The sequence below is a fragment of the Colius striatus genome, chromosome 1 (genome assembly GCF_028858725.1).
Source record: "Colius striatus isolate bColStr4 chromosome 1, bColStr4.1.hap1, whole genome shotgun sequence".
Lineage (NCBI taxonomy): Eukaryota > Metazoa > Chordata > Aves > Coliiformes > Coliidae > Colius > Colius striatus.
Genome location: NC_084759.1, coordinates 137,251,498 through 137,276,975, shown reverse-complemented (window position 1 = coordinate 137,276,975; position 25,478 = coordinate 137,251,498). Strand labels below are relative to the sequence as shown.

Sequence of the window (25,478 nt, the reverse complement as noted above, 5' to 3'; positions counted from 1 at the left end):
AGTTTCCTTAGGATCTGCAAGAACCCCATTCCTTCATCTTTCTTAGCTTTAAAAATAGATGCCTTCTGAAATTTGTGTCAGTGTAGTACAAACTAAAGAATAAGGGACAAATAAAAAACCCAATTCCAAAATCCTTTCTAGTCCATTTAATTTTTCTGAAGCAGTATAAATGTTTGAGGCTGTAAAGATTCAGAGAGTTTTGCCTCCCCTACAATCCAAATTCCTACAAAGCTGGAGGAAGAATTCTTAACTTAAAAGTGCTTTGGGTCAAATTAGTTAACCATTAGCTGAGTTAGTGCCCCTGAAATAAATGAGATGCTTGAGTGCTTTGTAGGTCAAGATTGGTTTCTTCACAGTCTTGATGGACTGTAGCTTTCCAACATCTTTATTTCAGTTCTGGTGCATTTTGGGAGCTTTGGACTGCATTTTGAACTGTGCTGCTGCCCTAGGTGTCCTTTTCATTCTCTAAGGCAAGAAGTTTATGTCCATTCCAACCACGGATCTGTTGTCAGAGCAGTTGTACTTCTTCCCTACTGCTCTGAATAAACATTCCTGCATCAGAGTTGGGTCATCTGCAAGGTTAAGGGAAAGATTAAAGAAGCCAAGTATGTTGTGTCCTTTTCCTCCCACTGCTTGCACAGTGTAGCAGAAGGTTATTTTTTGTTTTGACAAACATTTGATAAATAACTATTACAAATAGTTCAGGTTAGATGCCTTGCAGAGGATGGACTACGCAAAGTTTTTTCAGAAACAATATTTTCTGTTGATTCCATGGTTGACTCACAACTGATTCAGAGTCCTGACTCCCTTTTGCTTTGTCGTTCGTTCTGTGGTTTATTACCCAGTGTATGCTCAATCTGTCTCAATGGTTCCAGGCCCTAGTCCAATTAAATGTGGTAACATATTCTCAGATGAAGACTCAGAGAAGCTTTATGTTGAAAGATTTCTGGATATTCTCCCTGGGGTTGCAGATGACATTTTGTTATATTTTGTTTATCATTTTTTTTCATAGCAGGAAAATTAGGGCTTTCTTCCTGCTTAAGTCTTACTGTATCTTGACAGACTTTTTGTTCTTAAGCGTTAGACTCTGCTGTAAATTTAAAGTAGTAGTGATGGTAAGGGAATTGTAGGTTAGTTTTGTCATGGTTTAGCAAGAAGCAGCTTTTGCTTGGTAATGGGGAGGGGGTTGTAGTGAAGACCCGGTAAAGAGTTTTTGGACTCTCCCCCGGCTCCTGGTTTCAAACCGACCTCCGTCCCGGCTGGGCCAATCTGGCGCCTCTGCGATCACTGTTTAGGGACGGGAATTTAAGTGCTAGTCAGGAGGTGTAAGAATGATACAAGATGGACCACAGACCTCTCTTGCAAGCCGTGGTGAGAACATAGACTGTACCCCTGGAACTCATGCAGGGCCATGGCAGGACTGAAAGCCACCAGCAGCTCCATGTGAGTGCACCCGGACAGGTGAGAGACTGTGTGAGGAGGCAACCATGGCGCAGGCCGTGTTGGAGAGCCTGTGCGCTGCAGAGCAGCCCCACATGAGAGGCAGAGAGGAGCTGCAGCTTTTGGGATAAATGCACTTCGGAGCAGCCCGTGCAGGGCTGCCGTGTGTGTGAGGTACCCCATGGACTTGCAGGGAGGAGTGGTGCAGAGCCCACCTGCCCTGAGGAGAGACAAACAGCAGAAGTTATCAGGAATCGACTGACTGAAACCCCCATTCCCTCCCCCCCTGGGCCGTTTAGGCGGGAGAAGTTGGTCTTAAAGGGCTGATCGGACTCTTCACCATTGTACCACTCTGTGTTGTTTTATTTTGGTTATGTTTTGGGGTTTTATGGCTATGCTTTAGTTGGTATTGCATGAAATTATTTGTTTTTTTCTTCCCCAAGCTGAGTAGCCTGGTCTGTTTTGTCCTGGACCTTAAGCAGCAATTAAGCTCTCCCTGCCCTTTGGCAATCCTCAGGTCTTTGGTACTTGAGGCTAGTCATTGTCTTTTGTTCCCTGATGGGCCTAAACCAGGACAAGCTTACATTAACATTAGTTTTTAGATTTGCAAACTAGTAGTGGATTTCTAGGAATGTATTGAACTGTCTTACACTGGTTGGAGTTGATAAAGCTCTTATTGTTCTTATGTGTTTAACCATAGACTTTATTATCATAATCAGAGCCATACAGGCCTTAGCCTTATACAGAAAGCAGTGGTCTCTGACCTAGAAAACTAGCAGTATTTTCGAAAGAATGTAGGGTTGGGGAAAGAAACCCACGCCCTCAAAACAAAACCACAGACCTTGGTTTACCCAAGGGCTCTAGGACTTTTCATTTTTAACTCAAGTAGATGCTGCTGTGGTGTCAGCTAGTGATTGATGGGTAGAGCTGAGAGGTAGTAAGTCAGACAAACTAGACAAACCTGCTAGAAGATACTACAGTGGATTTCATCTACTGGAGCAATATTCAGCATTTCTATTTCTAAGGGTTTAGGACCAGGAAGAACAGGTGATTGCTTGTTTTATCCCAGTGGAGGAGAAAAGTAACAGTTGCACCAACACCACACACAGTCTCTGTAACCTTTTCTTTCTAGTTGTATGACCTAGTAGTGCTGCTGTCTGCTCTGATGCCACTGATGGGAGAGGTGGTGTGTCACCCATAGTTCCTCTCAGAATTTGCAGTATTTTGGCACAAGCCTTTTTTTTGTTGTGTCTAGTAGTTGCTGTTAAGCATGTTTCAAGATTCCTGCCTACAAAAAGCAGGCCCATGTGGTGAAGGCACTTCCTGGGTCAGGTTGCAATTCCTTGTGGGCTGCTTGTAGTAATTATGGGCAACATATAGTAGCCTGAACTCTACTGTATGAGACTGCTGGGCTGGAATATCTAATTCATGAGCTTCTCCACCCAGCAAAGACCACTGCTCAGGGCAGCAAGAAAATGAAGGCAATCCCCTGGCACCTGTAGCTCAAGATCTGGAAAGAGATGGAGCTGAATGCATTAACAGGTGAAATATGGTAGCTTGCCTATTGGCTGCAAGGCCAAAAAACATGAACTTCTTAAGAGAAGAGAGGGTTTCCGTTTGCAAAGTTGAAGCTGCTATCTTCAGCCTAGGTAGTATCCTTAATCTAGTTCTCTGCCATTGCTTGTCTTTGGCAGCACAAACCACATCTCGTCAGTCCTATCACATAAGGAGGAGCCTCAGGTTCAGGAGGCCAGGCAGAAAATGTTGTGGGGTGAAAGCAGCCGCTCCAGCAAAAAGAATGGCTTTCTGAGATAGAGATGTATGTGCTGGGTTGGGTCCGAGAATGACGATGAAAGTGCTACAGCTGTAGGGACTGAACAGAAGGAAAATGGTATCCTTATCCTTGGAGCTCTCCTCAAAGCCATCCAGTCTAGCTCCAGCCTTGTTCTCTCCAGCTCCCTTGGGCTATGTATGCTTTGTTACCTTTCCCCTTTATAGTAGTTCGTCATGGTAATCTGACTCCTTCTCAAATTTTATTCTGCTACTGCAAGCATATTTTGCTGTTCAAAAGTGAAAGGGCTAAGCAAGTTATTCAATTTTGCCTATGCTTTCATGTCTGTTATTGCATCAGAAGGCCCTGATCCTAGGCTATGCATACAAACTCAACATAAGCAATGAAAAATAATAGTTGCCGTTGCTTTATTATGATGACTGAATCACCTTGACTAAAAGTGGAGGAGCTTACTTATTTCATCAGAATAGATTACACTCAGTCTGAGTGGATGTGACGTGTTGAGGATCTCTGCTGAAACTTGCTGCTTTAGTTAGGTAACTTGTAAGCTATTTTACAGCTGAGGCTGCTACTTCTGTTTTTACTCAAGGGATAGAAATGCTTGGCCCAGCACAGTGTTTAGAAAAGTTGGAATATATAAAATGAATTACACCTGTCATAGCTGCTCAACCAACTGCTTATGGTCTAGTAGTTTCAGTGTAGCAAAAGTAACTGCAGCCAAAATGTTTTTTGGAAAGGCATTGGCAAAATTTGATGGAAAGAATAGGACAAAATAGGCACATGCCATCTGCACCTACTTAGGACAACTCTAGGTTAAGAAAGGTAGGAATGTAGTAATGACCAGTAACAGCACTGGCCAGAGACTGCTGTCAGCTCCAAATCCACTTAAGGCTATTGCAATGACTGTGTAGAACAAGCATCAAACTAACAAGTTGGGTGTAGTGCCAGAATGTCTTTCTGCAGCTTTGGATAAAATTGACGCTGACCAACCTGTCACTTTTCATTTAGCCTAGCTCTTAATTGACAAGATCTGCTTTGATCAAATGCTGAAATTTAGTTTCAGGAGGTCACAATGTATCTTCTTTCCTTGGGCTGGGTAAAGCTTCACTCTGAAAGAAGTTGTATAGAGATCAGCAGGCACTGTTCAGGTGGGGAGCTATTCAAAAAACTGCATCTGGTCGAGACAGTGGCTGTTTGTAGGTACAGTGTTGCTATATCAACTCTGAAAATCAATGATATCCATCTCGCTTCCCTACCACTTCTTTTTCCCCTACCACAGGCAGGGCAAGTTTCTTCCTGTTTCTCACCAGAATGCCCTGGCCTGGGACTTGGGTACGTATGGTATGTCTTGTACCTACTGCACTGCTGTGACTTGGAAGAGTTTTTAGGGCTTGAATTTCATCTTTGTCATTTACTTTAAGCAATAGCGGCTGAACAGCTGGACTTAACAGGCTGCATGCCAGATCTGTTTCTTTATCTCCCATATCCTCCTTCTTCCTACATTTACAGATTTTCCTTACTGTTTAATGGTTTTATTAGGCAACAGCATCAGAAGGTGCTTGAGAGCACATTGATAAACAAAGCAAGCAAAACACAAACCTAGCTGAAAATTACCCTTTGCAGTACAAACAGTGGAGATCTGGATGGGTGTTAATGACAATCCCTAATGCATCCTTAATATGCTGCTTTTAGAGCTGGGGGAATGTTGACATAGGAAAGCAGTAAATTGCCATTTAAAAGGTCATCGATGATACCATGGTAGCACTGCAATAATTTTATGAGTGATAGTGAAGTAATACTTAGGAAGTACTCCTGGTGTTCATCCCTTAGCCTTACTCTGCTCTCTTTGTGTGAATTCTTCTGAGTGTCTGATTTCCTTCCTGTTGGTGCTGTTGGAACAGCACTACAAAATGCTGGAGCAGGACTTCAGGACAAGCTAAGCTAAAAGAATCTGTGGGCCAGGTGAGATGCTATGTAGGAGGTTCTTACCACTGAGGGACCTAGTAGAGGTTGAGGCTGCTGGCAATACTTAAAGCTGCAGACCATGCTGTGGGAGAGAGTATCATAGAATCATAGAATGGTAGGGTTGGAAGGGATCTTTAGAGATCATGTAGTCCAACCCCCCTGTAGAAGCAGGTCCACTTAGATCAGGTCACATAGGAACCTTGAAGTTGGGTCTTGAAGACCTCCAAGGAAGGAGACTCCACAACCTTCCTACTGCAAGGATGGGTTCTCCAAGCCCATCCCTCACCTTCCCCACTGTAAAAAGGAAAAAGATTGAATGTATTGCATCACTTGATGGTGCCTTGATGTAAAAACCATTGGGATTCTGAAAGGTACAGGTAATTTTGCACACTGTTAACTTACACTACTTGCTGCTTGGTAAAAAATGCAATAGTCCAAATAAGGGAGAGGAGCCTTAAGAAAGGATCGTAGGAAAGTAATGGCCAAAAAACACACCACTTTTAAATGTATCTCCTGATAGCTTAACAGGATTGTAAGGGTTAGGAAAATTGCCTTTTTTTCTGTTTCTTGATTGTTGCCCGGCTGATCTGAGCAGTTCAGCCTATATTTGAGATCTTCTGCAGAGTATTCCTACTGCTTTTTGAAGGAAGCATAATGGATAAAGTGTCATACCTGATATTGTTGAGCCAGGTGTTTGCAAAATGCCTGAATGAAAGCTGTTTTCCCTAAATGCTGAAAGAGGTGAAAAACAGCAGGTGGGCTCCTTGTTCAGAGTACACAGCTTCAGGAAGCTCTGTGGTCCAGAAGCTATTTGCTTCCTTTCTGGATAACCATCATAACTACCTGCCTCTCTAGGCTTTCTGCCTTAAAGCAGCTCAATCTGCATTCCAGTCCAGTGCCTGTGGTTTGTGACTACTCAAGGTCTTCAGTCTTTGGGGCTGAGAGTTAAGCGGTGTGGGCTACTGCTTTGAGCCGTAGGCACTGCTGTGTGGCTCCCCGTCATGCAGGAGTGCCCATTTTATTGAACTTTTAATGAGCCAGCATTGGAGTGAGTCTGGATCTGTGACCTTCTTTGTGTTAACCATTAATTAGATGGTAACACCGTGCTTCTGTTTGATCAGTAGAGTTTCATTAAGTTGTCACTCACATGATAGAGAATCTGTTCAAGGCTCTCTTGAACTCCTGGTCTCAAGATCTGGAGAAATATCTTTGGTGGCAAAACTGGGTCAAAGAAAGCCCAAATGCTTCCAAGGGGGCGTGATTTTTCACTTGTGGCTGCAGCTTGTTGCTCCTTGTACATGTGCTTGTGGGCCTGTGAGAAGAGCCAGGATGAAATCTTTCCCAATCCTTAAAGTAAAAGCTTTTTGTTAACCTTGATGAACTTAACAAACTGTCTTACAGTGCTGCCTTTCAACTAGTTGTGCTACCACAACTGAGGAAATGGCAAACAGAGGCATAAAAGTAGAAATTAGCACTCATGGAAGTTTTAGGAATGAGACATGGTAAAATAATTCTGAATTGCAGGCCAGTTAGTGGGAAAGGTTTCGTTACGTTAATGAAAATAATGTGAGATGAGACAGAAGCCTTGACTTCAGGGGGAGCTGTTAGTACCACTGGCAGTAGGAGTTCTTAAAAAGCTGTGATGCTGTCCAGAGATAAAGCCATGGATATAACTGTTTTATATCCATGCATAAGCCCCATTGACATCTTGCTCCTGTAAAAGTGTTTTCCTGAGCTGAGTCTTGCTTTAATAATTGAAAACACTTCTTTGTGGCTTTTGTTTTAACCCATGCTCTTCTGTGATATCTTTTTTTCCAAGGTACATAAGAGCTTAGCAGGTAAAATTCATCTTTATTTTCAGGACATAATTAAATAGTGCTTTTCCCACTGGAACATTCACTGTCAGAAGGATCAAGGGTACACTATAAAGAGTTGAGAAGAGTAATTGTGTTTTCATCAGATTATGTATTAGTTCAACCAGGCTAATGCACTGTAATATCTAGACAAGCCCTATAATTGGAGATAGTTTGAAACAAGCTTTTAGCTATTCATGTGCTTCAGCTCTAACTTTATTTCACATTTAAGCCATTAAGGAAAAACAACCAACAAACCAAAACCAACCAATCAATAAAAAATAGACCATTGTTCATTAAAGACCTCTTCAAAATCAGGTTGTGTACAGAGACACTGGTGCATGCTCTTTTTAAAAAAGCTTGGGACTGCTTTTTTCTCATTTTTCAAAATGTGTGCTGAGTCTGTGGAGTCAAACTCAGTGATATCTCTTGCAGAACAGCCTTTTTAGTGCATGTAAAAATTGTTTGAACAATAGTCTGAACCCCTTGGGTTCCGGTCTATTCTGTATGTACCCAACATAGAGGGGTAAGATTTCACTTGAGGGTCTGTAATAAAGGTCAGTGCTTTCTACGTCACGTTAGGAAGGAAAATGGAGCTTGGGATACAATTATTTGTTGAATTCTTCCTTGCTTTGGACCAGCACGATTCGAATGCTGAGGTAGAAAGGGAACGGGGAGGATGGATCAAGACTGCCAACTTCATAGCCATCTCTAATTGTTTAGCCCATGTCTTTTTATAAAAGGGGAGTGACGTGCCAGAGATCCTGCTTTCCTTCTTCTCCTACTCTTCTTTAGGATGACTCACACCATACTAGCTACTGTAAAGAAAATTAACTCTATCCCAGTCAAATGCAGTACAAAAAACTATGGTGACTTTCTGCAGACAATTGTGGCTTGTAAGAGGAAGTCTTTATGGTTAATCATGCAAGGAACGTTTAGCCTTCTTTACTAATGGGATCTTTCTAGGAAAATATGAATGTGAATGAACAAGCTAGTGTGACCCAGCTGGTCTGATGACTGCTGGCTCTGATATGCATTCAAGGAAGATCAGCGTAACACATCTACTTAGTTGTGTGTGTGGCGGGGGGTAATTTCTGCTCATCAGCTTATGTTCTGAGGTACAGCAATCTGGTGTTTCTGGAATTTGTATAGATGTGTTACTCTGAATGTCTGATAAATTTTCATCTATCAATTTTCTGGTTTTACACCTTGGTACTGCTTCTACCACTTAACAGTGCTTCAAGACACACTAACTACTTCTGGTATAAGCATCACTCTGTGTATGTGTGCATACACAGTATGTGCATTTTGCCAGCTGCTTACAGGTTAGCCATCTTTAAGCATGCTGGCATTAAATGTCCCTGCATGTTTGCTGTTGCAGAATCGTTTTTAAATCAGTCTAACTTTATGTTTTTTATACACTTCATTGTTGTCTTCATGTACCTTCAGGCTTCAGACTTGATTATCACTCCAGCTACAACTTTCAAGGAAAAGCCAGACCCCAGCGGTTTAGTGTTTGGAACTGTGTTCACTGATAATATGCTGATAATTGAATGGTCTTTGGCTTCAGGATGGGAGAAACCTTATATTAAGCCACTCGAGAACCTTTCGTTGCATCCAGCCTCCTCATCTCTGCATTACGCTGTAGAAGTGAGTACTAAATTGATTTGGAAACTGCTGTTTTGTTTCATTAGCTCTTGAAGCCATAGCTAATACAAGGACTGCTACTGTCTTGAGTTTATTAGTATTAAGTTACGTTTTGTCATACTAACTGATGTCCTTCCAGAATAATTCCATTATTTACAACAGGGTTATGTTTTTGTTAGTACAACTCCGAAGCAACTCTGGCCTGTTGATTCCAGTGCTGCTAACTTTGTAGCCTAGTGAAGGTGAGTGCTTTCTTGTGTGGTGACAAATTCATTTGAGAAAGCATTCTAGTTCTCTGATGGTGAATTGGTCAAAATACTGTCTCTGGTGTAACTTAATGAAGCACTGGATAAAACTGAGATTTCAAGAGTAACTTTAATCTGAGGACTGAATGTGCACTTTGTGAAGATTATTTTAAGATGTTTTAAAGGTTCATAGCTTGGATTGCAGGACAGACTAGACAGGTGGTTGTTTGCAACTCTGGACAAGTCTGGGGAGCTCCAAACTAGATCTGATGCGTTCAACATACACAAGTGTATTTAAGCAGAGAGTATACAGCAAGGAACTCTGGAAAGTGAAATGTTAAGTCGGAAACCAGCGTGGTTAAGTTTCCGTGCTTAGCTACTTACTGCCTAAAGCTGCCTTTTGTGTCTCCAGAGCAGCTTTGGCTATGCTCCTATCTGTGTGAGAGCCTCAGTAGGGCACATAAGCTGAATTGGAAACCTGCTTTTCCTCCCAGTTCTGGGTAGTTGGGAGTGTCTCCACTGAAGTCAGTGGGGTTGTTTGTGCTTCTTTTATGATTTCTTTTAGTTTTATCTTTTTTTTTTTAAATTAAAAAAAAAATCAAAAAAACAACAAAACAAAGAAATCCAAAACACTGGTCTAAGGGAAGGATCAAGCTTTTTTCTGCTTGTTGTCCCTGAGTTCCTGCCTTCACATTTTTTTTGTTGTTGCAGTTTTTTCCCCATCTAGTCAGCAAGCCTCCAAAGTTCCTGTGTAAATTACAATAGACCCCTGTGATTAAGGCTGCAGCTCTTGATCTGCCCAAGAAGAAACCACGCTGGAGTCCCAAATCTATATTTCACTCTTAGTGCATATTGTTTAATGCTTGGCCTTTGGCCCAGTCTGGAATCATTGCTAATATGAATATGCTCTTATTTTTTTTCCATTTTTTTTTATTCTTTTACCCTTATTGCATCACGTTTCCTCTAGCCAAGAGGACAGACAGAGGAGAATCTGGTGCCAATGCTGTGGCTCAATGAATACACAGTGGGTATAATAAAAATGATGAATTTGGCATTCCTTCCCCTTTCTCCTTGCCCTCCATGATGCAGTGTGATAGTCTGGATCTGCTGAACTCCAGATCCAGCTCTTGTGATGTACAGGTGTCAGATAATAGTTTACACACCGCTGTAGCAACTATCAAGCAACCACAGCAGTTGCTTTAATTCAGATTGAGCATTTCTGGAACACATCACTGTCTCCCTTTTTAATAAGTGAAGGGTTTTACTGAGCTCTGGAAGGTTAAAACTATTTCTTTTTGGAGAAAAAGATTTTAACACCTTGAGAAGGCTTTGTGTTTCAGTAATGATGTGATTCTTACTCCTCTCATTGATCAATTCTTAGTAGTAACATTTCTTCCTCTTCCCTCTCATTAAAAGTTCTGTGAATGTGTTCGGAAAAAGGGTGGGGGGAAACAACTGTTCTGTGATAAGAAACCAGCATTATAGAAATATGGTATTAGTAATTATCCCAATAAAAATAATTTCAAAACTGTCAGCCATATCACTAGCTACGTCATCCTTTATTAGTGATGGCTACTTTATTAGTGATTTTAGCTACAGTGTCTATCCTAGGAACAATTTCTTTTTCAAAACTGTGTCCAAAGCTTTTAATAAGGTTGACATTGCCATAGGAATCAGATAAACTTTGAAGTCAAAAGTTCTGGATCCTAGTTCTGGTTCTGCTATGTAGCTGGCATGTAGCATAAGTAAAATTGCTGGGATTCCTATCACCCAGTTACAACCCAATTAAAATTTGTCATGTGGAAGGACCTAGCTGTGTCGAAGGACTGTACAAAAGCTCTCTATACATTGTATTTCACTGATCCTTATGGGAAAATATTATAGAATTTAATAATAATGAAACCTTCAATATTCTACTAAAATTACCTATACACAAATATGCAATTCCATTTTCCAAATTAAAAACCCTCCATATATAGGTCTCCAACCACATGGAATGTATTTCCAGACTTTTATGGCCAAACAGTTAGGAGAAGTCTGGAGAGACTGGCAGCAATGATGTGGTTATATTGGTAGAATCTATACTGAAACTTAATGTATAACGAAATGCTTTAAAAAAGAAATTCTAAAAATCTGAACTCTTTGTAAGCAAAATCATAGAAACATAGAGTGGTAGGGGTTGGAAGGGACCTTTAGAGATCATCCAGTCCAAATCCCCCTGCAGAAGTAGGCCCATCTAGATCAGTTCGCATAGGAACATGTCCAGGTGGGTTTTGAAGACCTCCAAGGAGGAAAATCCCCAACCCCTCTGGGCAGCCTGTGCCAGGGCTCCCTCACCTTCACAGTGAAGTAGTTTTTTTCTTATGTTTATTAATGGAACATTTTGTGTTCCAGCTTCATCCCATTACCTCTTGTTCTGTCACTAGAAACAATAGCAAAAAAAGGGATGCCCCAACCTCCTGACACCCACCATTTATATACTTATAAATATTAATGAGATCTCCCCTCAGTCTCCTCTTGTCCAGACTAAACAGCCCAAATTCCCGCAGCCTTTTCTGATAAGGAAGATGCTCCAGACCCCTGATCATCTTGGTGACCCTTCACTGGACTCTCTCCAGAAGTTCCCTGTCCCTCTTGAGCTGGGGAGCCCAGAACTGGATACAGGACTCCAGATGAGGCCTCACCAGGGCAGAGTAGACGGGGAGCAGAACCTCCCTTGACCTGTTGGCCACACTCTTCTTGATGCATCCCAGGATGCCATTGGCCTTCTTGGTCATGAGTGCACATTGCTGGCTCCTGGGTAGGTTATTGTCAAACAGGACTCCCAGGTCTCTCTGCAGAGCTGCTCCACAGCAGGTCAACCCCAGCCTGTAGTGCTGCATGGGATTGTTCCTCCCCAGGTGCAGGACACTGCCCTTGTCCTTGTTGAACCTCATGAGGTTCCTCTCTGCCCTACTCAAGCCGGTTGAGATCCCGCTGAATGGCAGCACAGCCTTCTGGGGAATCAGCCAGTCCTCCCAGGTTGGTGTCATCAGCCAACTTGCAGAGGGTACACTCTGTCCCCTCATCCAGGTCGTTGATGAAGATGTTGAACAAGACTGGCCCCAGAACTGATGCCTCTGGAAAAATCTTTAGTACTTTAAACGTTATCTGTATGTGTATGTATATATTAAAGTGAGCTCATAGAATATATGTGTTTTCTGTCTGTATAACTGGAAATTATCAATCTATATCTGAAAATAACTATGGATATTTTTGGGGCATGTATCTTTTGCAGTGTTTAGGACATGCTGTAGGTCATTCGGCTGGGACGGCACTGGTTGGATAAGGGTTTCTGGTAAATTGTCCACACCAGTCACACAGATTGTACAATTTGATGCAATAATTATGACTAATTAAAGTTTGTAAATTATAGATAAAACATTTTCATCATCAGCCTTCCACTAGTGTGAGGCTGATGTTTCTGTCTCTCAGGTTAGCTAAATCCTTTTCCACAACATGGGGTTATACGGGGGAAATAAGTGGCTAAGAACTGCATCAGAGTTCCCTTAATTACCTTATTCTATGCTTCCTACCTAAATTCACTTTTGACAAAGCCATAAAAATGTTTAACCTGTATAATTAAATTCTATAGATCTTTTCCCTAAGGGATAATACTTCTTTTAAGCCCAGCCTTAGGTATCAGTCAGGAGGTAAGGAAATAGTTAAGTCAAACACATGCTAAAAATTCTAATTGTTGTAACCAAATGATGAAAAAGAGTTATCAAGTCTCCTGACAGAGAAAGATGTATCTGAAGCACAGGCAGGTTGTCTTTGTTGTATAAACTTCATAGTACTGCCTCACAGGAATATGTTGTTGAAAGGATTAACTAGTTAATGTTTATGCTTTGAGTACAACGGGAAAGTGAAGTTCTTTTATTTCCAAGGGGTATGTTCTTCTTACGCATGGGTCATCGTGGAATAACAGATCTCAACTATTATTTAATTTCTTTTCCTTCTTTTTTGACTTGATAGTTGTTTGAAGGAATGAAGGCTTACCGAGGAGTGGATGGAAAAATCCGCCTGTTCCGGCCAACCCTCAACATGGACAGAATGGCTCGATCAGCGAGACGAGCAACTCTGCCAGTATGTAGCCAAGACACCTTATTCTCCTTAACTCAGAGCATATTTTCATTTTCAGAGTACAAATCTCTGAAACTTGAAGTGAAACTTTTATCAAGCACTTTAACACTTGAATAGTTTGGTCAACCTTTGTTAAGAGGATCTTTCTTACTTAGTGAACTGTTTGAAATGCTTTTTCATTCTAAATCACAACAGTGTTTTTGTTGCCCTGTTATCTCCCTACTGCTCCAGATGCACACAGTCTTTTTCTGAGGGATGAGTGCTTTTTGCAGATATTTGGATGCAGACAGCTGATTCGATTGTTCTGGTGCTAATATTCTTCAGCCACTGAGTGCCTTCCTGCGTGAGCATTTTCTGTCATGCTAGCAACTTAACACTGCTTTTATCAGTTGCATCTTGACCAGTGTATTTTCTCCTACACTTAATAGGGTTTTTTTACTGTAAGAACTTTGCGACATTGTAAAACTGGAAGATTTGGTGGACTCCTCGGAGTCATAACCCAAAGCTCCCTTCTGCAGAAGAGGTGGTGCCCTAGCCTGTGGCATGCCATAGTGAAGGTGTTGGTTTTGCAGAGAATTCTCTGCATGTGCTTGGGAGGCAAAAAGGGTCATGACTTCTTTTTGCTATCTCAGGAAGACATTTTGTAGTAGAAGGAGTGTATTCAGTATACTGTATAAAAAGTTAAGTGCTGCCTAAGAACGTGGGATCTAAAATTCAGTAAGAAATTAATACAAGGAAGATGAAGTAATCCTCTATGGACTGTCACTGTTGCATATCTTGACAAAGTGTTTTCCTTTGCATATGGATCTATAAAGGCCACAGAGTGTTCAGGCTATATTTGTCCATCTGCTTTTCTCCCTTTGCTTTTCCTTCCCAGTGTTTTGACCAGAACGAGTTGTTACAGTGCATCCGGAAGCTTGTGGAAGTGGAAAAAGAGTGGGTCCCATACTCAACCGCTGCCAGCCTGTATATCCGTCCTACCTTAATTGGAACTGAGGTGTGAAACATTTATTTTTCACCTCCTCTTAACTTTTCTGCATAAGCCTCCGTCCAAAAGGGTACTATGCAGCAGTCACTAAACAAGAGGATTACAGTTCAGGGGTAAATGTTTCTTGCATTTTCGCTTTCGAGTTAGCCACCTGTAGCGCTGCTTCACGAGTTTACGTTGACCACACCACCACCTAGTGGGCACGTTGCGGCAGATCACAGAAAGTAAACGGAGTAACTGTAGCGGCAAAATTTGACTTACGGTTTGTACTAAAAGGATAGTTATTTCTGACATAGTGATGTGTGCCTTTAAAATGCTGATAATTCAGACAAAACATGAGGGAGCAGAAACTTGTTGAGTAGGTTTTGCGATTTCACCTCGTACCTCCATCCTGACCTCAGTGAGGAGATTTTGGAAGAATCTACTCAGTGAATTAAGATGGCTCTTCTGAGAGACACTTCTAACAGAACTCAGAGCAAGTTCTTAGTCAATTTATTCTTGAACCTAGATAAACCTCAGCTTATAAGAGCCTCCTTAGCAACTATATGTTAGTATGTACTCTTTGAGTTTCGTGTGGGTAGGAGTCAAGCCTGTAGTATTTACAAAGGGAATTAGAAACAGGGAGCTTAAGTAAAACTTTAAGGGATCTTTTTCAGCAGTAACAAGAGAGAAACCTACAAAGGTAGAGCATAGGACAAGGAAGCTACGGAATGTGTGGTTCCCAACTGGGCAAGTTACTCTACTGCAATATTCACAACTCTTAAGAAGCTACCTCACATTGGCGTTATACATTTCACATGTGTTCTAGGCCTCCATTTATTTAATGCTTGTGAACTAGTTACAGAGTTTCAAATGCAAGGATCTCCACTCAGTGACTGTAAAGTATGAATATTTAAAATTACCTTTTTTATTTCTTTCTTTTTTCCTTTGTTTTTGAAAATTCTGTTGAGCTTTCTTTCAGGTTCGCTAACATATCTGACCTCTCCAGTAGTTCATTATTACACTATTATTTTCCCGCACCTCCTAGTTTAGCTTAATGTGCTTTGTTTGCAGTGTTTTGCTTAGAGCTTTGGTCCTAAAGATTTTAGTTCAATAGCTTTTTTTTTTTTTACAATGGAGACGTAATCTTGGAAACTGAGCATGAACTTGTTCTTTTTACAAGCTTCTTTGAATGGAGAGAAAATAGTAAACCATTCCTTTGCACAGATGATTCCAATAGTCATGGCTGACCAGCTCTATGTAGCCCAGCTTTAGCAGGGGGGGTGGACAAGTGTTCTCCAGAGGTACCTTCCAGGCTCAATTGTTCTATGATTCTGTGGTCAGTCCTGAGCTTTGCAAAGAATCATATAATTAATAAAAGTCTCTTACCACAGGGTTCAGACTTTGACCAGTGACAAACTTTTCACATCTACCAAGTATTTATAGTGATGAAGTATGAGAAGCCATCTCTCACAGAAAAGGGGAAAAGAAAAAAATGAAGTGATACATTCCAGGTTATTTCCTGGGTTGTTGTGTGAACCATTTCCAGCAGACAAATAATTTTGACTTGTCACACAGCCATTCACAGAGCCAGCACTCAACTCAAGTAATGCTGGTTTGAGGTGGCTTTGACTAATTCTCATCACTAATGCAGTTGACAGTGGTTTCCCCACTATTGTTACTGCCAGCAGTGGTCCTAGCCACTCCTGCCCCCAAAAGGCTTTGCAGGCTTCTGCTGTGATTAATTAATATCCTTATTTAGGATCTTGTCAAGCTTATTTCTGAATTCTTAAGAACTCAAAACTATTTCAGAATATTAGAATAATATATAAATAAATGAAACAGCTGTAAATGAATGGTCACGGTGTATGAAATTAGGGTTGTTTTGCTGCTTAGATAGGGGGCAAGTTATAGAAATATTTTACCTTCATCTCAGCCCTTTGCATTGTCCTGGTAAAAGCTCTATCATGCTGCAGTTCCTCTGAAAGCAGTGTTTCAACAGCTGATTGTGCAGCATCCAATGTTTGGAGTGAAGAACACTGATAACTTTTGATTTGTTTACATTCCTTATTTTCAGCCATCCCTTGGAGTGAAGAAGCCGTCTAAAGCCCTGCTGTATGTCATAATGAGCCCTGTGGGCCCTTACTTTGCAAGTGGAGTCTTTAATCCAATATCCTTATGGGCAGATCCAAAATATGTAAGAGCCTGGAAAGGAGGAACAGGGGACTGCAAATTGGGAGGGTAAGAAAATGTAGTTCTACATCTTCTGGATAGCTGACAGCAGAGATTTGTTTTTTTAATGGAGTGTCTAATCCAGCAGAAGTATTAAGTGTAACAGTTAAACAAGCAGTATGCTGTAACAAAGGTTTCAAACTGCATAAATAATACTTGTAAAGTACCAATTTAGTTGCATATTTTTGTTTGGATGTTACTGCCCAGTGGATTATTTGCAGAAGCAACTTTACAGCATCTCATGCTGAAGAACTGGACCTGGAAGGTGTCAATATAATACTTTGGTTGTTCCCATTGCAGAAGTTGACACTAAAAGATACTGCTTCTGTGATGCAGGATTCGATACAACAGCCTTCTGCCAACTGGGCAGTGAGCAATGTCGACTGCTGACCTCTTTTGGCAGACTCTCCTGACAAGCCATCTGCAGTTAGCTAAGGGAATATGGATGTTTAAGGGGAAGCATGAGACAATTATCTGCATTGGCTTGACCATGGTCTGGCACTTTTCTGATTAACTACGCCAAAAGACTAGTTAAGCAGAAATAATTATTAGTGTCCAGGTACGTGACTTGCAGAATGAAATTTCTTAGGAATTGACTGGAGCAAGCAACTTGGATGTGGCTAAATGACTCAATTATACACACTTGATCTTTAGTTTAAGCAAAGCTTGTTGTCTCTACTTAGGAGTTTCTTTTTGTAGGCAGGAAGTTAGTAGTTATCAAGTGCTGCTCAACTGAGGTAGTAGAATAATCAAAGGGCAAGCAAGCAGCTTTTCTTCATTCTGTTTGATGTTCTGAGACCTTTACTCTTTGTGATTTCTTGCTTAGTTTCAGATATATTTTAATTGTTTTCTGCCTGTCCTTCATATGTCAGCTATGAAATAAAGGAGTAATCTGGAGTCACTATCGACATCATGTATCCCCAGAGATGACAACTTAGCTGCAGTGTGGACAGCTCTTTGGAGCTACTGACTTTGAGTCTTAACAGTTGTTGAACATCAGAAGAGAAAGGGTTTTTTTAGTCCTGAAAGCAACTATAGAGTAAACATATTATTCGTTCAGGTTCACTCTATAGGCAGCATTTCAGGAAAAAAGTTGCTCCTTGAGGATATGGAATTCATCAAGGCCCATCTGCAGCTCCTGAAACTACTAGTTCTGTGAATGTCATGTACTAGAAGACAAATAACTTGCCTCTGGTGATTTTTGTATTCAAAGAGATTCAACTGACATGTACGACTCATATATTCTTCTGATTTATATGAGATGATGTTAAATGGGTTTGGTTTGCTTTTTTTTTAAAAACATGAGAGCTGGATGGGAATTGTTGCTCTCTCTCCAGGATGCCAACTGCTAAATAGTGATAAATGCTTTCCTGATGTGTCTGATTGCAATGATTAGATTATCCAGAAAATGGAACAAGAAGTATTTATAAGACAATCTGGATGGGTATGTTTGAGCTGTTGATGCTGTTCATCCCTTCAAAGTTTTTTGGACTGTAGATACAAATTATCTAGTACAATACTAGTAAAGTATTTCCAGTTAAAATATTCCAAGTAATAACAGTGACTTGGAGCACTTGCAGAGCACTTGCTAATAATGTAGATGTGCACAAAACCTTGCATAAAAATGAGAAAATATCCAACCAAATACTCATCACTATTTGCTCCTTCTTTTTGTTTCTGGAAGGAATTATGGTTCTTCTATTTATGCCCAGCAAGAAGCCCTGGAGTTAGGCTGCCAGCAGGTTTTGTGGCTTTATGGAGAAGATCACCAAATAACTGAAGTTGGAACAATGAATCTCTTTCTCTACTGGATAAATGAAGATGGAGGTATGGTAACATAAAACATGAAAACTTTAACAGATAAGACAGTTGGAACCATAATTAGAGTGCAGATCATAAACTTTTTAATGAAGATGATTTAACAAAGGAGATGTCTACTCTTTTCTGACATCTGATAGGTTACTGTTATACCATTGTGAAAGAGGACATTTTGGAACAGATGTGAGTACTGCCTAGCTAATAGCATTCTGAACTGTTGGGCCAATCCATGTACTCAGAAGGTTAGAGTCCAGCCATACACTAGATCACACTGCAGATTTGGTGTCAACCAAACAAGAAACATTGCAGACATACTAAAGACAATTTATGGCTGTGTAACTCTTCAGACTCTGTGGTTTTGGGCACAAGTGGTTTCCATCATCACTTTCTAGCAAGTCAAATGTTCTTGAAGTATAGCCAGTAAGTAGTATTTCAACATCCAGCTGATCTGAAGAATTTGAAGTTCTGTCCAGTGGAGGCAGAGACAGAGAAACATGCCAGTCAGTAATGTTCAAATGATGCTTTCAAGATACACCATCATTCTTGAACCCATTTTTACCAATTTGTACCCACTGCCATCTCTGAGCAATGTACACGATGATTAGAAAATTATATAATTAGTGAGCAGCCTACTATTTAGGCATCTTAAAACCACCCATAGGACATGCAGCTATCCAGAACTTGAGAAGGATTGAGCCAATGTATAGGTAACTGAATAAAAGGACAACTCCTGACTCCTGTGAGTCCTTGCCCTCCATGAAAATTAGGTGTTACTGAATTTTTGCATGGCAGCAGATGCAGGATTAAGACTCTGATTTCTTAATAGTGCCATGAGTACCCTTGAAAGTTGTCATTTTTTCTGACATAGAGTGCTGTGGGGAGAGCAGTATGCTTTTGAATGGTGTTGGATAATGAGAGTCCAGCTACCTGGCTCCTATCTCCAGTTTCATTACTTGTTCTTCTCTAAAGTCTTTATCATTTTTGTAAGAGGAGAGATGATACTCTCTGTGTTGAATGAGTCTGTGGAATCTTATGAATGAAACGATGAATATGAGAAACCTTCTTGTTAAAGCAGCAGTAGATTTGTCAGTGTAGTTAAATGGCCAAATTCATGCCTTGTGTAACTTTGCTGGAGGGATGCAAAAATAGATTTTGACTCATTCTACCCAGGGAAAGGGCACTGAAGGGGGTAAATAATTAGAATTCAATGTTCTCATTGTACTTAAAACCAGGAATATGCTGGAATTATCCAGCTGCAGCACTGTACTGTTCCAAAGATCTGCCAATCACTGTGTTACCAGCGCATTACTGAATAGTACCATTGTGAGGTGGCCACAGCAAACAACTTGTAATTCATGCCACCCAAGCTAACTGTATACTGGCAAACCTGCCATTTCACACAACATGGTCATTAACATCATTAGAGTACTTTGCTGTTTCCCAGTGCTGTGATTAATGCTTAATTTGTGATATCTTTCGTTGAGAATTACTCTTGCTGCCAATGTGTGTCATCACATACCTGAGTATGGCATCACATTGTGATTTGAAAGTATTTGCCATTATATTCTATCACTTCACAAAGGATACATACTTAGGCTGTGGTTTTGTTTTGTTGTGTAAATTCTGCAGCTGAGAGAAGGATCTAACATCAAAATAGTGAGGCTGAAACTGCAGATCATCATCAAAAAGAAAATACCTTTCTTTGTTTTCAGCGGTTACTGTGGAGTAGTTGGAACCTCTCTCCTTGGTTTAAACAAATCAAAGACTTTGCCCAGTAAAGCCTAGACTAAAGGTCATCTATACTTCCAGTGAGAACAGGCTTGAATTGCAAGCCTTTGGTATATGTTCAGTTACAACGTTATGACTAAACATCACATATTGTCTTGGGCTGCAGGAGGAGCCTGGAAAAATATTTGTATGCCCACTGCTGCTCAGGCTGAGGCTTATAATATGTTCTAACCTGGATCCCTGCTTTTGCATAAACACAGAAGTGTGATACTTCATTCATCAAATATCATTTATGGATTATGTTCACAGAGTAAAAATTTTGGTTACCCTACAGTCCCTTCTACCTGCCTCTTCAGAGCACATAACAATCCCAAGGAGCTGTTAACATTGAAATATGTTTCCTTTAATAATGTCTGTTGTTCTGCCTAGAATATAGGCTGGACTTTATTGAAAACCTCAAAATGTAAATATATGAACAACCTGAAGGATGCTAATTATGTAATTATGAAATATGTGTGCACTTCCCCAAAATTCAGCTTCTTCAGAATAATTTGGAAACATCTGGGCTGTACTTCTAGCTTTAATGTTAAGGCATTGTGAGTAGCATTCAGGCACTACTTAATATTTCTTTGCTGTTATTAAAATGAGGATTACTAGTACACCCTTCAAAATAGCTTGCATAAATAAATATGATAAAATATTCTATGGAACAGTCGGATAAAATATCAGTTAAGTTTGCTCAGTGTTCTGCAGGATTACTTGTGCTGCAGAAATATCTGCAAGAAGTCTAATAGTCTACAAGTATAATAGTGAAATCAGTTTCTTGGGTTCTCCTTGACTCTGAAATTCACTTGGTATCTGATATCATAGAATCATAGAACGGTAAGGATTGGAAGGGACCTTTAGAGATCATCTAGTCCAAATCTCCCTGCAGAAGCAGGTCCACCTAGATCAGGTCACACAGGAACGTGTCCAGGTGGATCTTGAAGACCTCCAAGGAAGGAGACTCCACAGCTTCCCTGGGCAGCCTGTGCCAGGGCTCCCTCACCCTCACAGTAAATTAGTTTTTTCTTATGTTTAAATGGAACTTTCACTGTTCCAGTTTCATCCCATTACCCCTTGTCCTGTTGATATCTACAATAGAAAAAAAGGGATGTCTCAGAAGATGTTAAACAAGACTGGCCCCAGAACCGATCCCTCTGGAACTCCACTGGCCACAGGCCTCCAGCTCGATTCTGTGCCATTGGTCACCACCCTCTGGGCTCTGTCATTCAGCCAGCTCTTGACCTACCTCACCGTCCACTCGTCCAAGCCACACTGCCTGAGCTTTCTGATGAGGATGTTATGGGAGACAGTGTCAAAAGCCTTGCTGAAGTCAAGGTAGATGACATCCGCTACTCTCCCTTCATGTAGCCAGCTGGTTATGCACTCATTTTAGTAAAATATATTTTGGTGAATTGCTCAGCATTGTTAGTAGCACAGCTAATACTGAAGGTATCCCATATTTGTAACCTTAAGTGCTATATGTTCATGAATACAGATGTGTAAAAATTGAAGCTGCAATATGGAAGACCTAATTTTAAAAATCCCTTTAAACACTCTGAAGGAGTTCCATTGTTACAGCATGCCTATACCATGCCTGGCGTAGTGGACGCTTGACAAATAGTACTACTGCTGTAACAACAACAGGAGTCAACTGAAAAGAAACCCTTATATTTTCCTTCAAATACTTTTCCCATCCTTTTTGCTACTATACATGTTAAGGCTTCTAGCCCAACAAAATAATTCAGAAGGCAAATGGAGTTTGGGAGCTCACAGTCTGTCTGTTTGGAGATGGACAAACTGATGTCATATGGAGCCTGGTTTGGCATCAGTTCACAGAGAGGATGAGCTTTTTGGCATTCCATGTGGTTCACAGTATCATCTCTGCCGGATACCAGGGGAGCAGATGTTCCTTGGGTGGCCCCAGGCTGGTAGGCATCATATGTATATTTGACAAAATTCTACAGAGCAGACTGAAACATTTTGAGACTCCCATGTCCTATCTGCTCAGTGCTGTTTGGCGGATGGTTTGGCCTGGCACCTTTTCAAACTAGCTCAAATCAATTAATATATGTTGCTGAGCTTAAACAGGTCCTGGCCAAGATCTGTGGTAACATCACCAAATGGAGAACATTCTCTGATGTGTAGTGACCATCTTTGATACCAAGGTCGACATTATTTGAAGTTTTCTCTTGGAGAAATGGGAGAACTTGTATACGACTGGGTCACAAACTCAGAACTTCAGATTTTCAATGGTCTGAATCAGGTGAGCTTGGTGGCTCATAAGAAGTTTTTGAGTCCTCTTCTTTTGATGGCTGTGCCAGAATTAGGACAAGCCATGCATCACAATTAGGAGTGATGATAGACAGACTCCAAAAAAGGAAACCTATTGTTCTTGAGAAGGAAGAGCCCACTGCTGTACTTAAGAGTCTGGAATGGGTTAGGGAATGGCATGTTTGGTTAGTCAAGCCATAACAGAATATGGGGCCTCTTCTACAGCAGCTTTTTAATAAATTTTGGCATGTCAGTTAACATCTATTACCTTTGTGTTTATGAATCCTCATAAAAGGAACATGGAAGCATAGCTAGGAAAATCTAGGCTAAATATATAAATCAAGTGGTGCCTGCATTAAAAAGTAACCATTTCCCAAGAGACTGAATGGTGAGGAGCAGATTCAATGAACAATTCCTTATTTTTTTGTCCATTTCCCAGAGCCACTCTCTCTTGCAGAGTGGGAGAGAGCCCATGTTGTGATCAGCCTGGAGCTGTGTGTGCATGGGCTGGAAGGCGGTTTTTGCATACAGAATTGTCCAGCTGAGTGGTGAGAACAGAATATGAAGCAGTTGATCTCAACCTACTCTCTAAGTCCAAGGATGAATACTGTTTTTCTCCTTTCTATCCACCTGCTAGTTTTCATAGGACATATAGAAGCATTTTTAAGACAACTTCTCCTTTGAGACTGATTGAAACAGGTCTGGATTCATTGATCTCTTGTGGGTAGAGAGAAGGGGGCATAATAAAAACATGATGATACATACCTTGTTCCTTTATGTGGACTGGGTAAAAATGAATCAAAAACCTTAATGTTTTGTGCATTGAATGCGAAGCATAGTATCTTTATAAGGTCAAGAAAGATAATACAGTCTTACAGGGAAAATAAAATTATTAGAACAATAATATGAATATGACCAAGATGAGAGGACAGAGTGTACTCTCAGTGAGTTCACTGATGACACCAACCTGGCAGGACTGCCTGATTGACCAGTAGGCTATGCTGCCATTCAGCGGGATCTCAACTGGCTTGAGAGTTGGGCAGAGAGGAACCTGCATCTGGGAAGGAACAATCCCGTGCAGCAGTACAGGCTGGGGTTGACCTGCTGGAGAGCAGCTCTGCAGAGAGAGACCTGGGAGTCCTGGTTGACAATAACCTACCCAGGAGCCAGCAATGTGCACTCATGACCAAGAAAGCCAATGGCATCCTGGGATGCATCAAGAAGAGGAGTGTGGCCAGCAGGTCAAGGGAGGTTCTGCTCCCCATCTACTCTGCCCTGGTTAGGCCTCATCTGGAGTCCTGTGTCCAGTTCTGGGCTCCTCAGCTCAAGAGGGACAGAAAACTTCTGGAGAGAGTCCAGTGCAGGGCCACCAAGATGATCAGGGGGCTGGAACATCTTTCATATGAGGAAAGGCTGCGGGAACTGGGGCTGTTTAGTCTGGAGAAGAGGAGATTACAGAGGGATCTTATATTTACAAATATCTTAATGGTGGATGTCAGGAGACTGGGGCATCCATTTTTTCTGTTGCATCTAGTAACAGGACAAGGGGTAATGGGATGAAACTGAAAGTTCCATTTAAACATAAGAAAAAAACTATTTCACTGTGAAGGTGAGGGAGCCCTGGCACAGGCTTCCCAGGGAGATTGTGGAGTCTCCTTCTTTGAATGTCTTCAGAACCTGCCTGGACTCGTTCCTGTGTGACCTGATCTAGGTGGACCTGCTTCAGCAGAGGGATTGGACTAGATGATCTCTAAAGGTCCAACCCCTACCATTCTATGATTCTATGAAGAGTATTATAGAAAGACTGTAGATTTCTTCACTTGGTGCAAATTTGAGGTCATCTTGAAAGAGCCTGGCTGTCTGAAAGAGAAAATGCTCAGTAGCCTCTGATAATATACACCACTGGTTATGCTATGTGGTGATTTAAAATGAAAGTAATGGTTTAAAAAAAAACAAACCCAAAACACTATTTTTTTCAACCTGTATTTCTATTTCTTTTGTGCTTGACAGAAAATGAATTGGCAACCCCACCTTTAGATGGCATTATCCTTCCAGGAGTGACAAGGCAAAGCATTTTGGATCTGTCACGCAATTGGGTGAGTGTTTTGACCTTGACAGTAATGGTTTCAACTTTTTTCGACAAAATTAAGCATTCCTGGGGCTCAGTATCTTGGAAGTTCAGCTGATCTAGTCGAATCATAGAATAGTGTGGGTTGGAAGAGGCCTTTAAAGGTTATTTAGTCCAACCTCCCTGCAATAAGTAGGGACCTTTTCTGATAGATGACACTGCCCAGAGCAGTCCAACCTGACTTTTGAGTGTTTGCAGGGATGGGGCAAATGGGAACTAAAGGCATGCAAATTCATAGATTCCTTGCAACATCATCAGAATACCCACACCTGTTATACAGAACAATACCAAGCCTGTTAAGTATCTCTGTGTAGTATTTAAGAGGAAAATTCTCGTTATATCTACTGATACCAGCAACTTCAAGCAAGGAAACAATTACCGTGCATGACCACAGCTGTACTTCCGTTGTCAGTACACTGTTTCTCTACTTGATTCTCATGGTTCTGCTCTTTATTTATAATAACTAGTGTCCAGTCCAAAATCCAGCTGAAGTCTTGAAGTCATCTGTCTGCTTCTAGATTCTGTAGTGTATCCATCCAGGAACTTATTTGGATACTTGGGACTACCTCATATCTTGAAGTGCAGCAAACTGTTCACTCTGTACTGTATTCAAAAGCTTTGTTGTGGCTTGGACAAGAACACTATGCAGCCAGAGGCTCATCAAGCTCAGTATCTTGCCTCCTCGTTTTGGCAGGCTTACGTTTAGGGAATAATAAAAGGAGTAACATGGGCATGTGTGGTACTTTCCCTATGGTATTAACTTAGCTTCCAAACACCTTTAGCCAAAAGACTTCCTGAAATGCAGTTCCAAGTTATATCGCTTATATCTAGTTTGCAGTGAAGAGAGCTAGACATGTACTTCATGGTCTGTGTGTGCCACTTGTTGTCCTGTACTAAACTCTTATTTGTCTTTATTCAAGTTGGTGCTCCCCTAGTGCAGATACGCATGCTATGCATGCACACTTCTAAGTCCCATCTCCTTTACAAGACAGGCAGATATTCCCAGTTGATAGGGCTTATTTGTGAGATACCAGACTCTCACCTCAGTCCTCTTCAATAATTAGGTGTGTTCTACTCTCATAAAGGTGGTTGTTTTCTTCCTGATCTCTATTCCTTGACATATCTGAAATTCTGCTTGCGTGGTGTCCTTACCTCTCTCTCCAAATATTATCCTGTCCAGAGCTAATCGTGTTTTCTGCTGGAGTAAGCATCTCTGTTTCTTGTT

General features: G+C 41.0%; 1 protein-coding gene across 2 annotated transcripts in view; it reads left to right on the top strand.

The window, feature by feature from the left end:
* The window catches only part of BCAT1 (branched chain amino acid transaminase 1), a 66,173-nt gene that overhangs the window by 25,768 nt on the left and 14,927 nt on the right, over window positions 1-25,478 (top strand). Inside the window, exons 3-9 of one of the 2 annotated variants that reach the window (XM_062009325.1) lie at window positions 8,500-8,700; window positions 9,910-9,966; window positions 12,957-13,067; window positions 13,942-14,061; window positions 16,109-16,272; window positions 17,948-18,090; window positions 24,136-24,221. In XM_062009325.1, the coding sequence (XP_061865309.1) occupies window positions 8,500-8,700; window positions 9,910-9,966; window positions 12,957-13,067; window positions 13,942-14,061; window positions 16,109-16,272; window positions 17,948-18,090; window positions 24,136-24,221 (882 nt within the window). The remainder of the gene's footprint in view (window positions 1-8,499; window positions 8,701-9,909; window positions 9,967-12,956; window positions 13,068-13,941; window positions 14,062-16,108; window positions 16,273-17,947; window positions 18,091-24,135; window positions 24,222-25,478) is intronic. The other variant, XM_062009314.1, reaches the window with a different exon arrangement.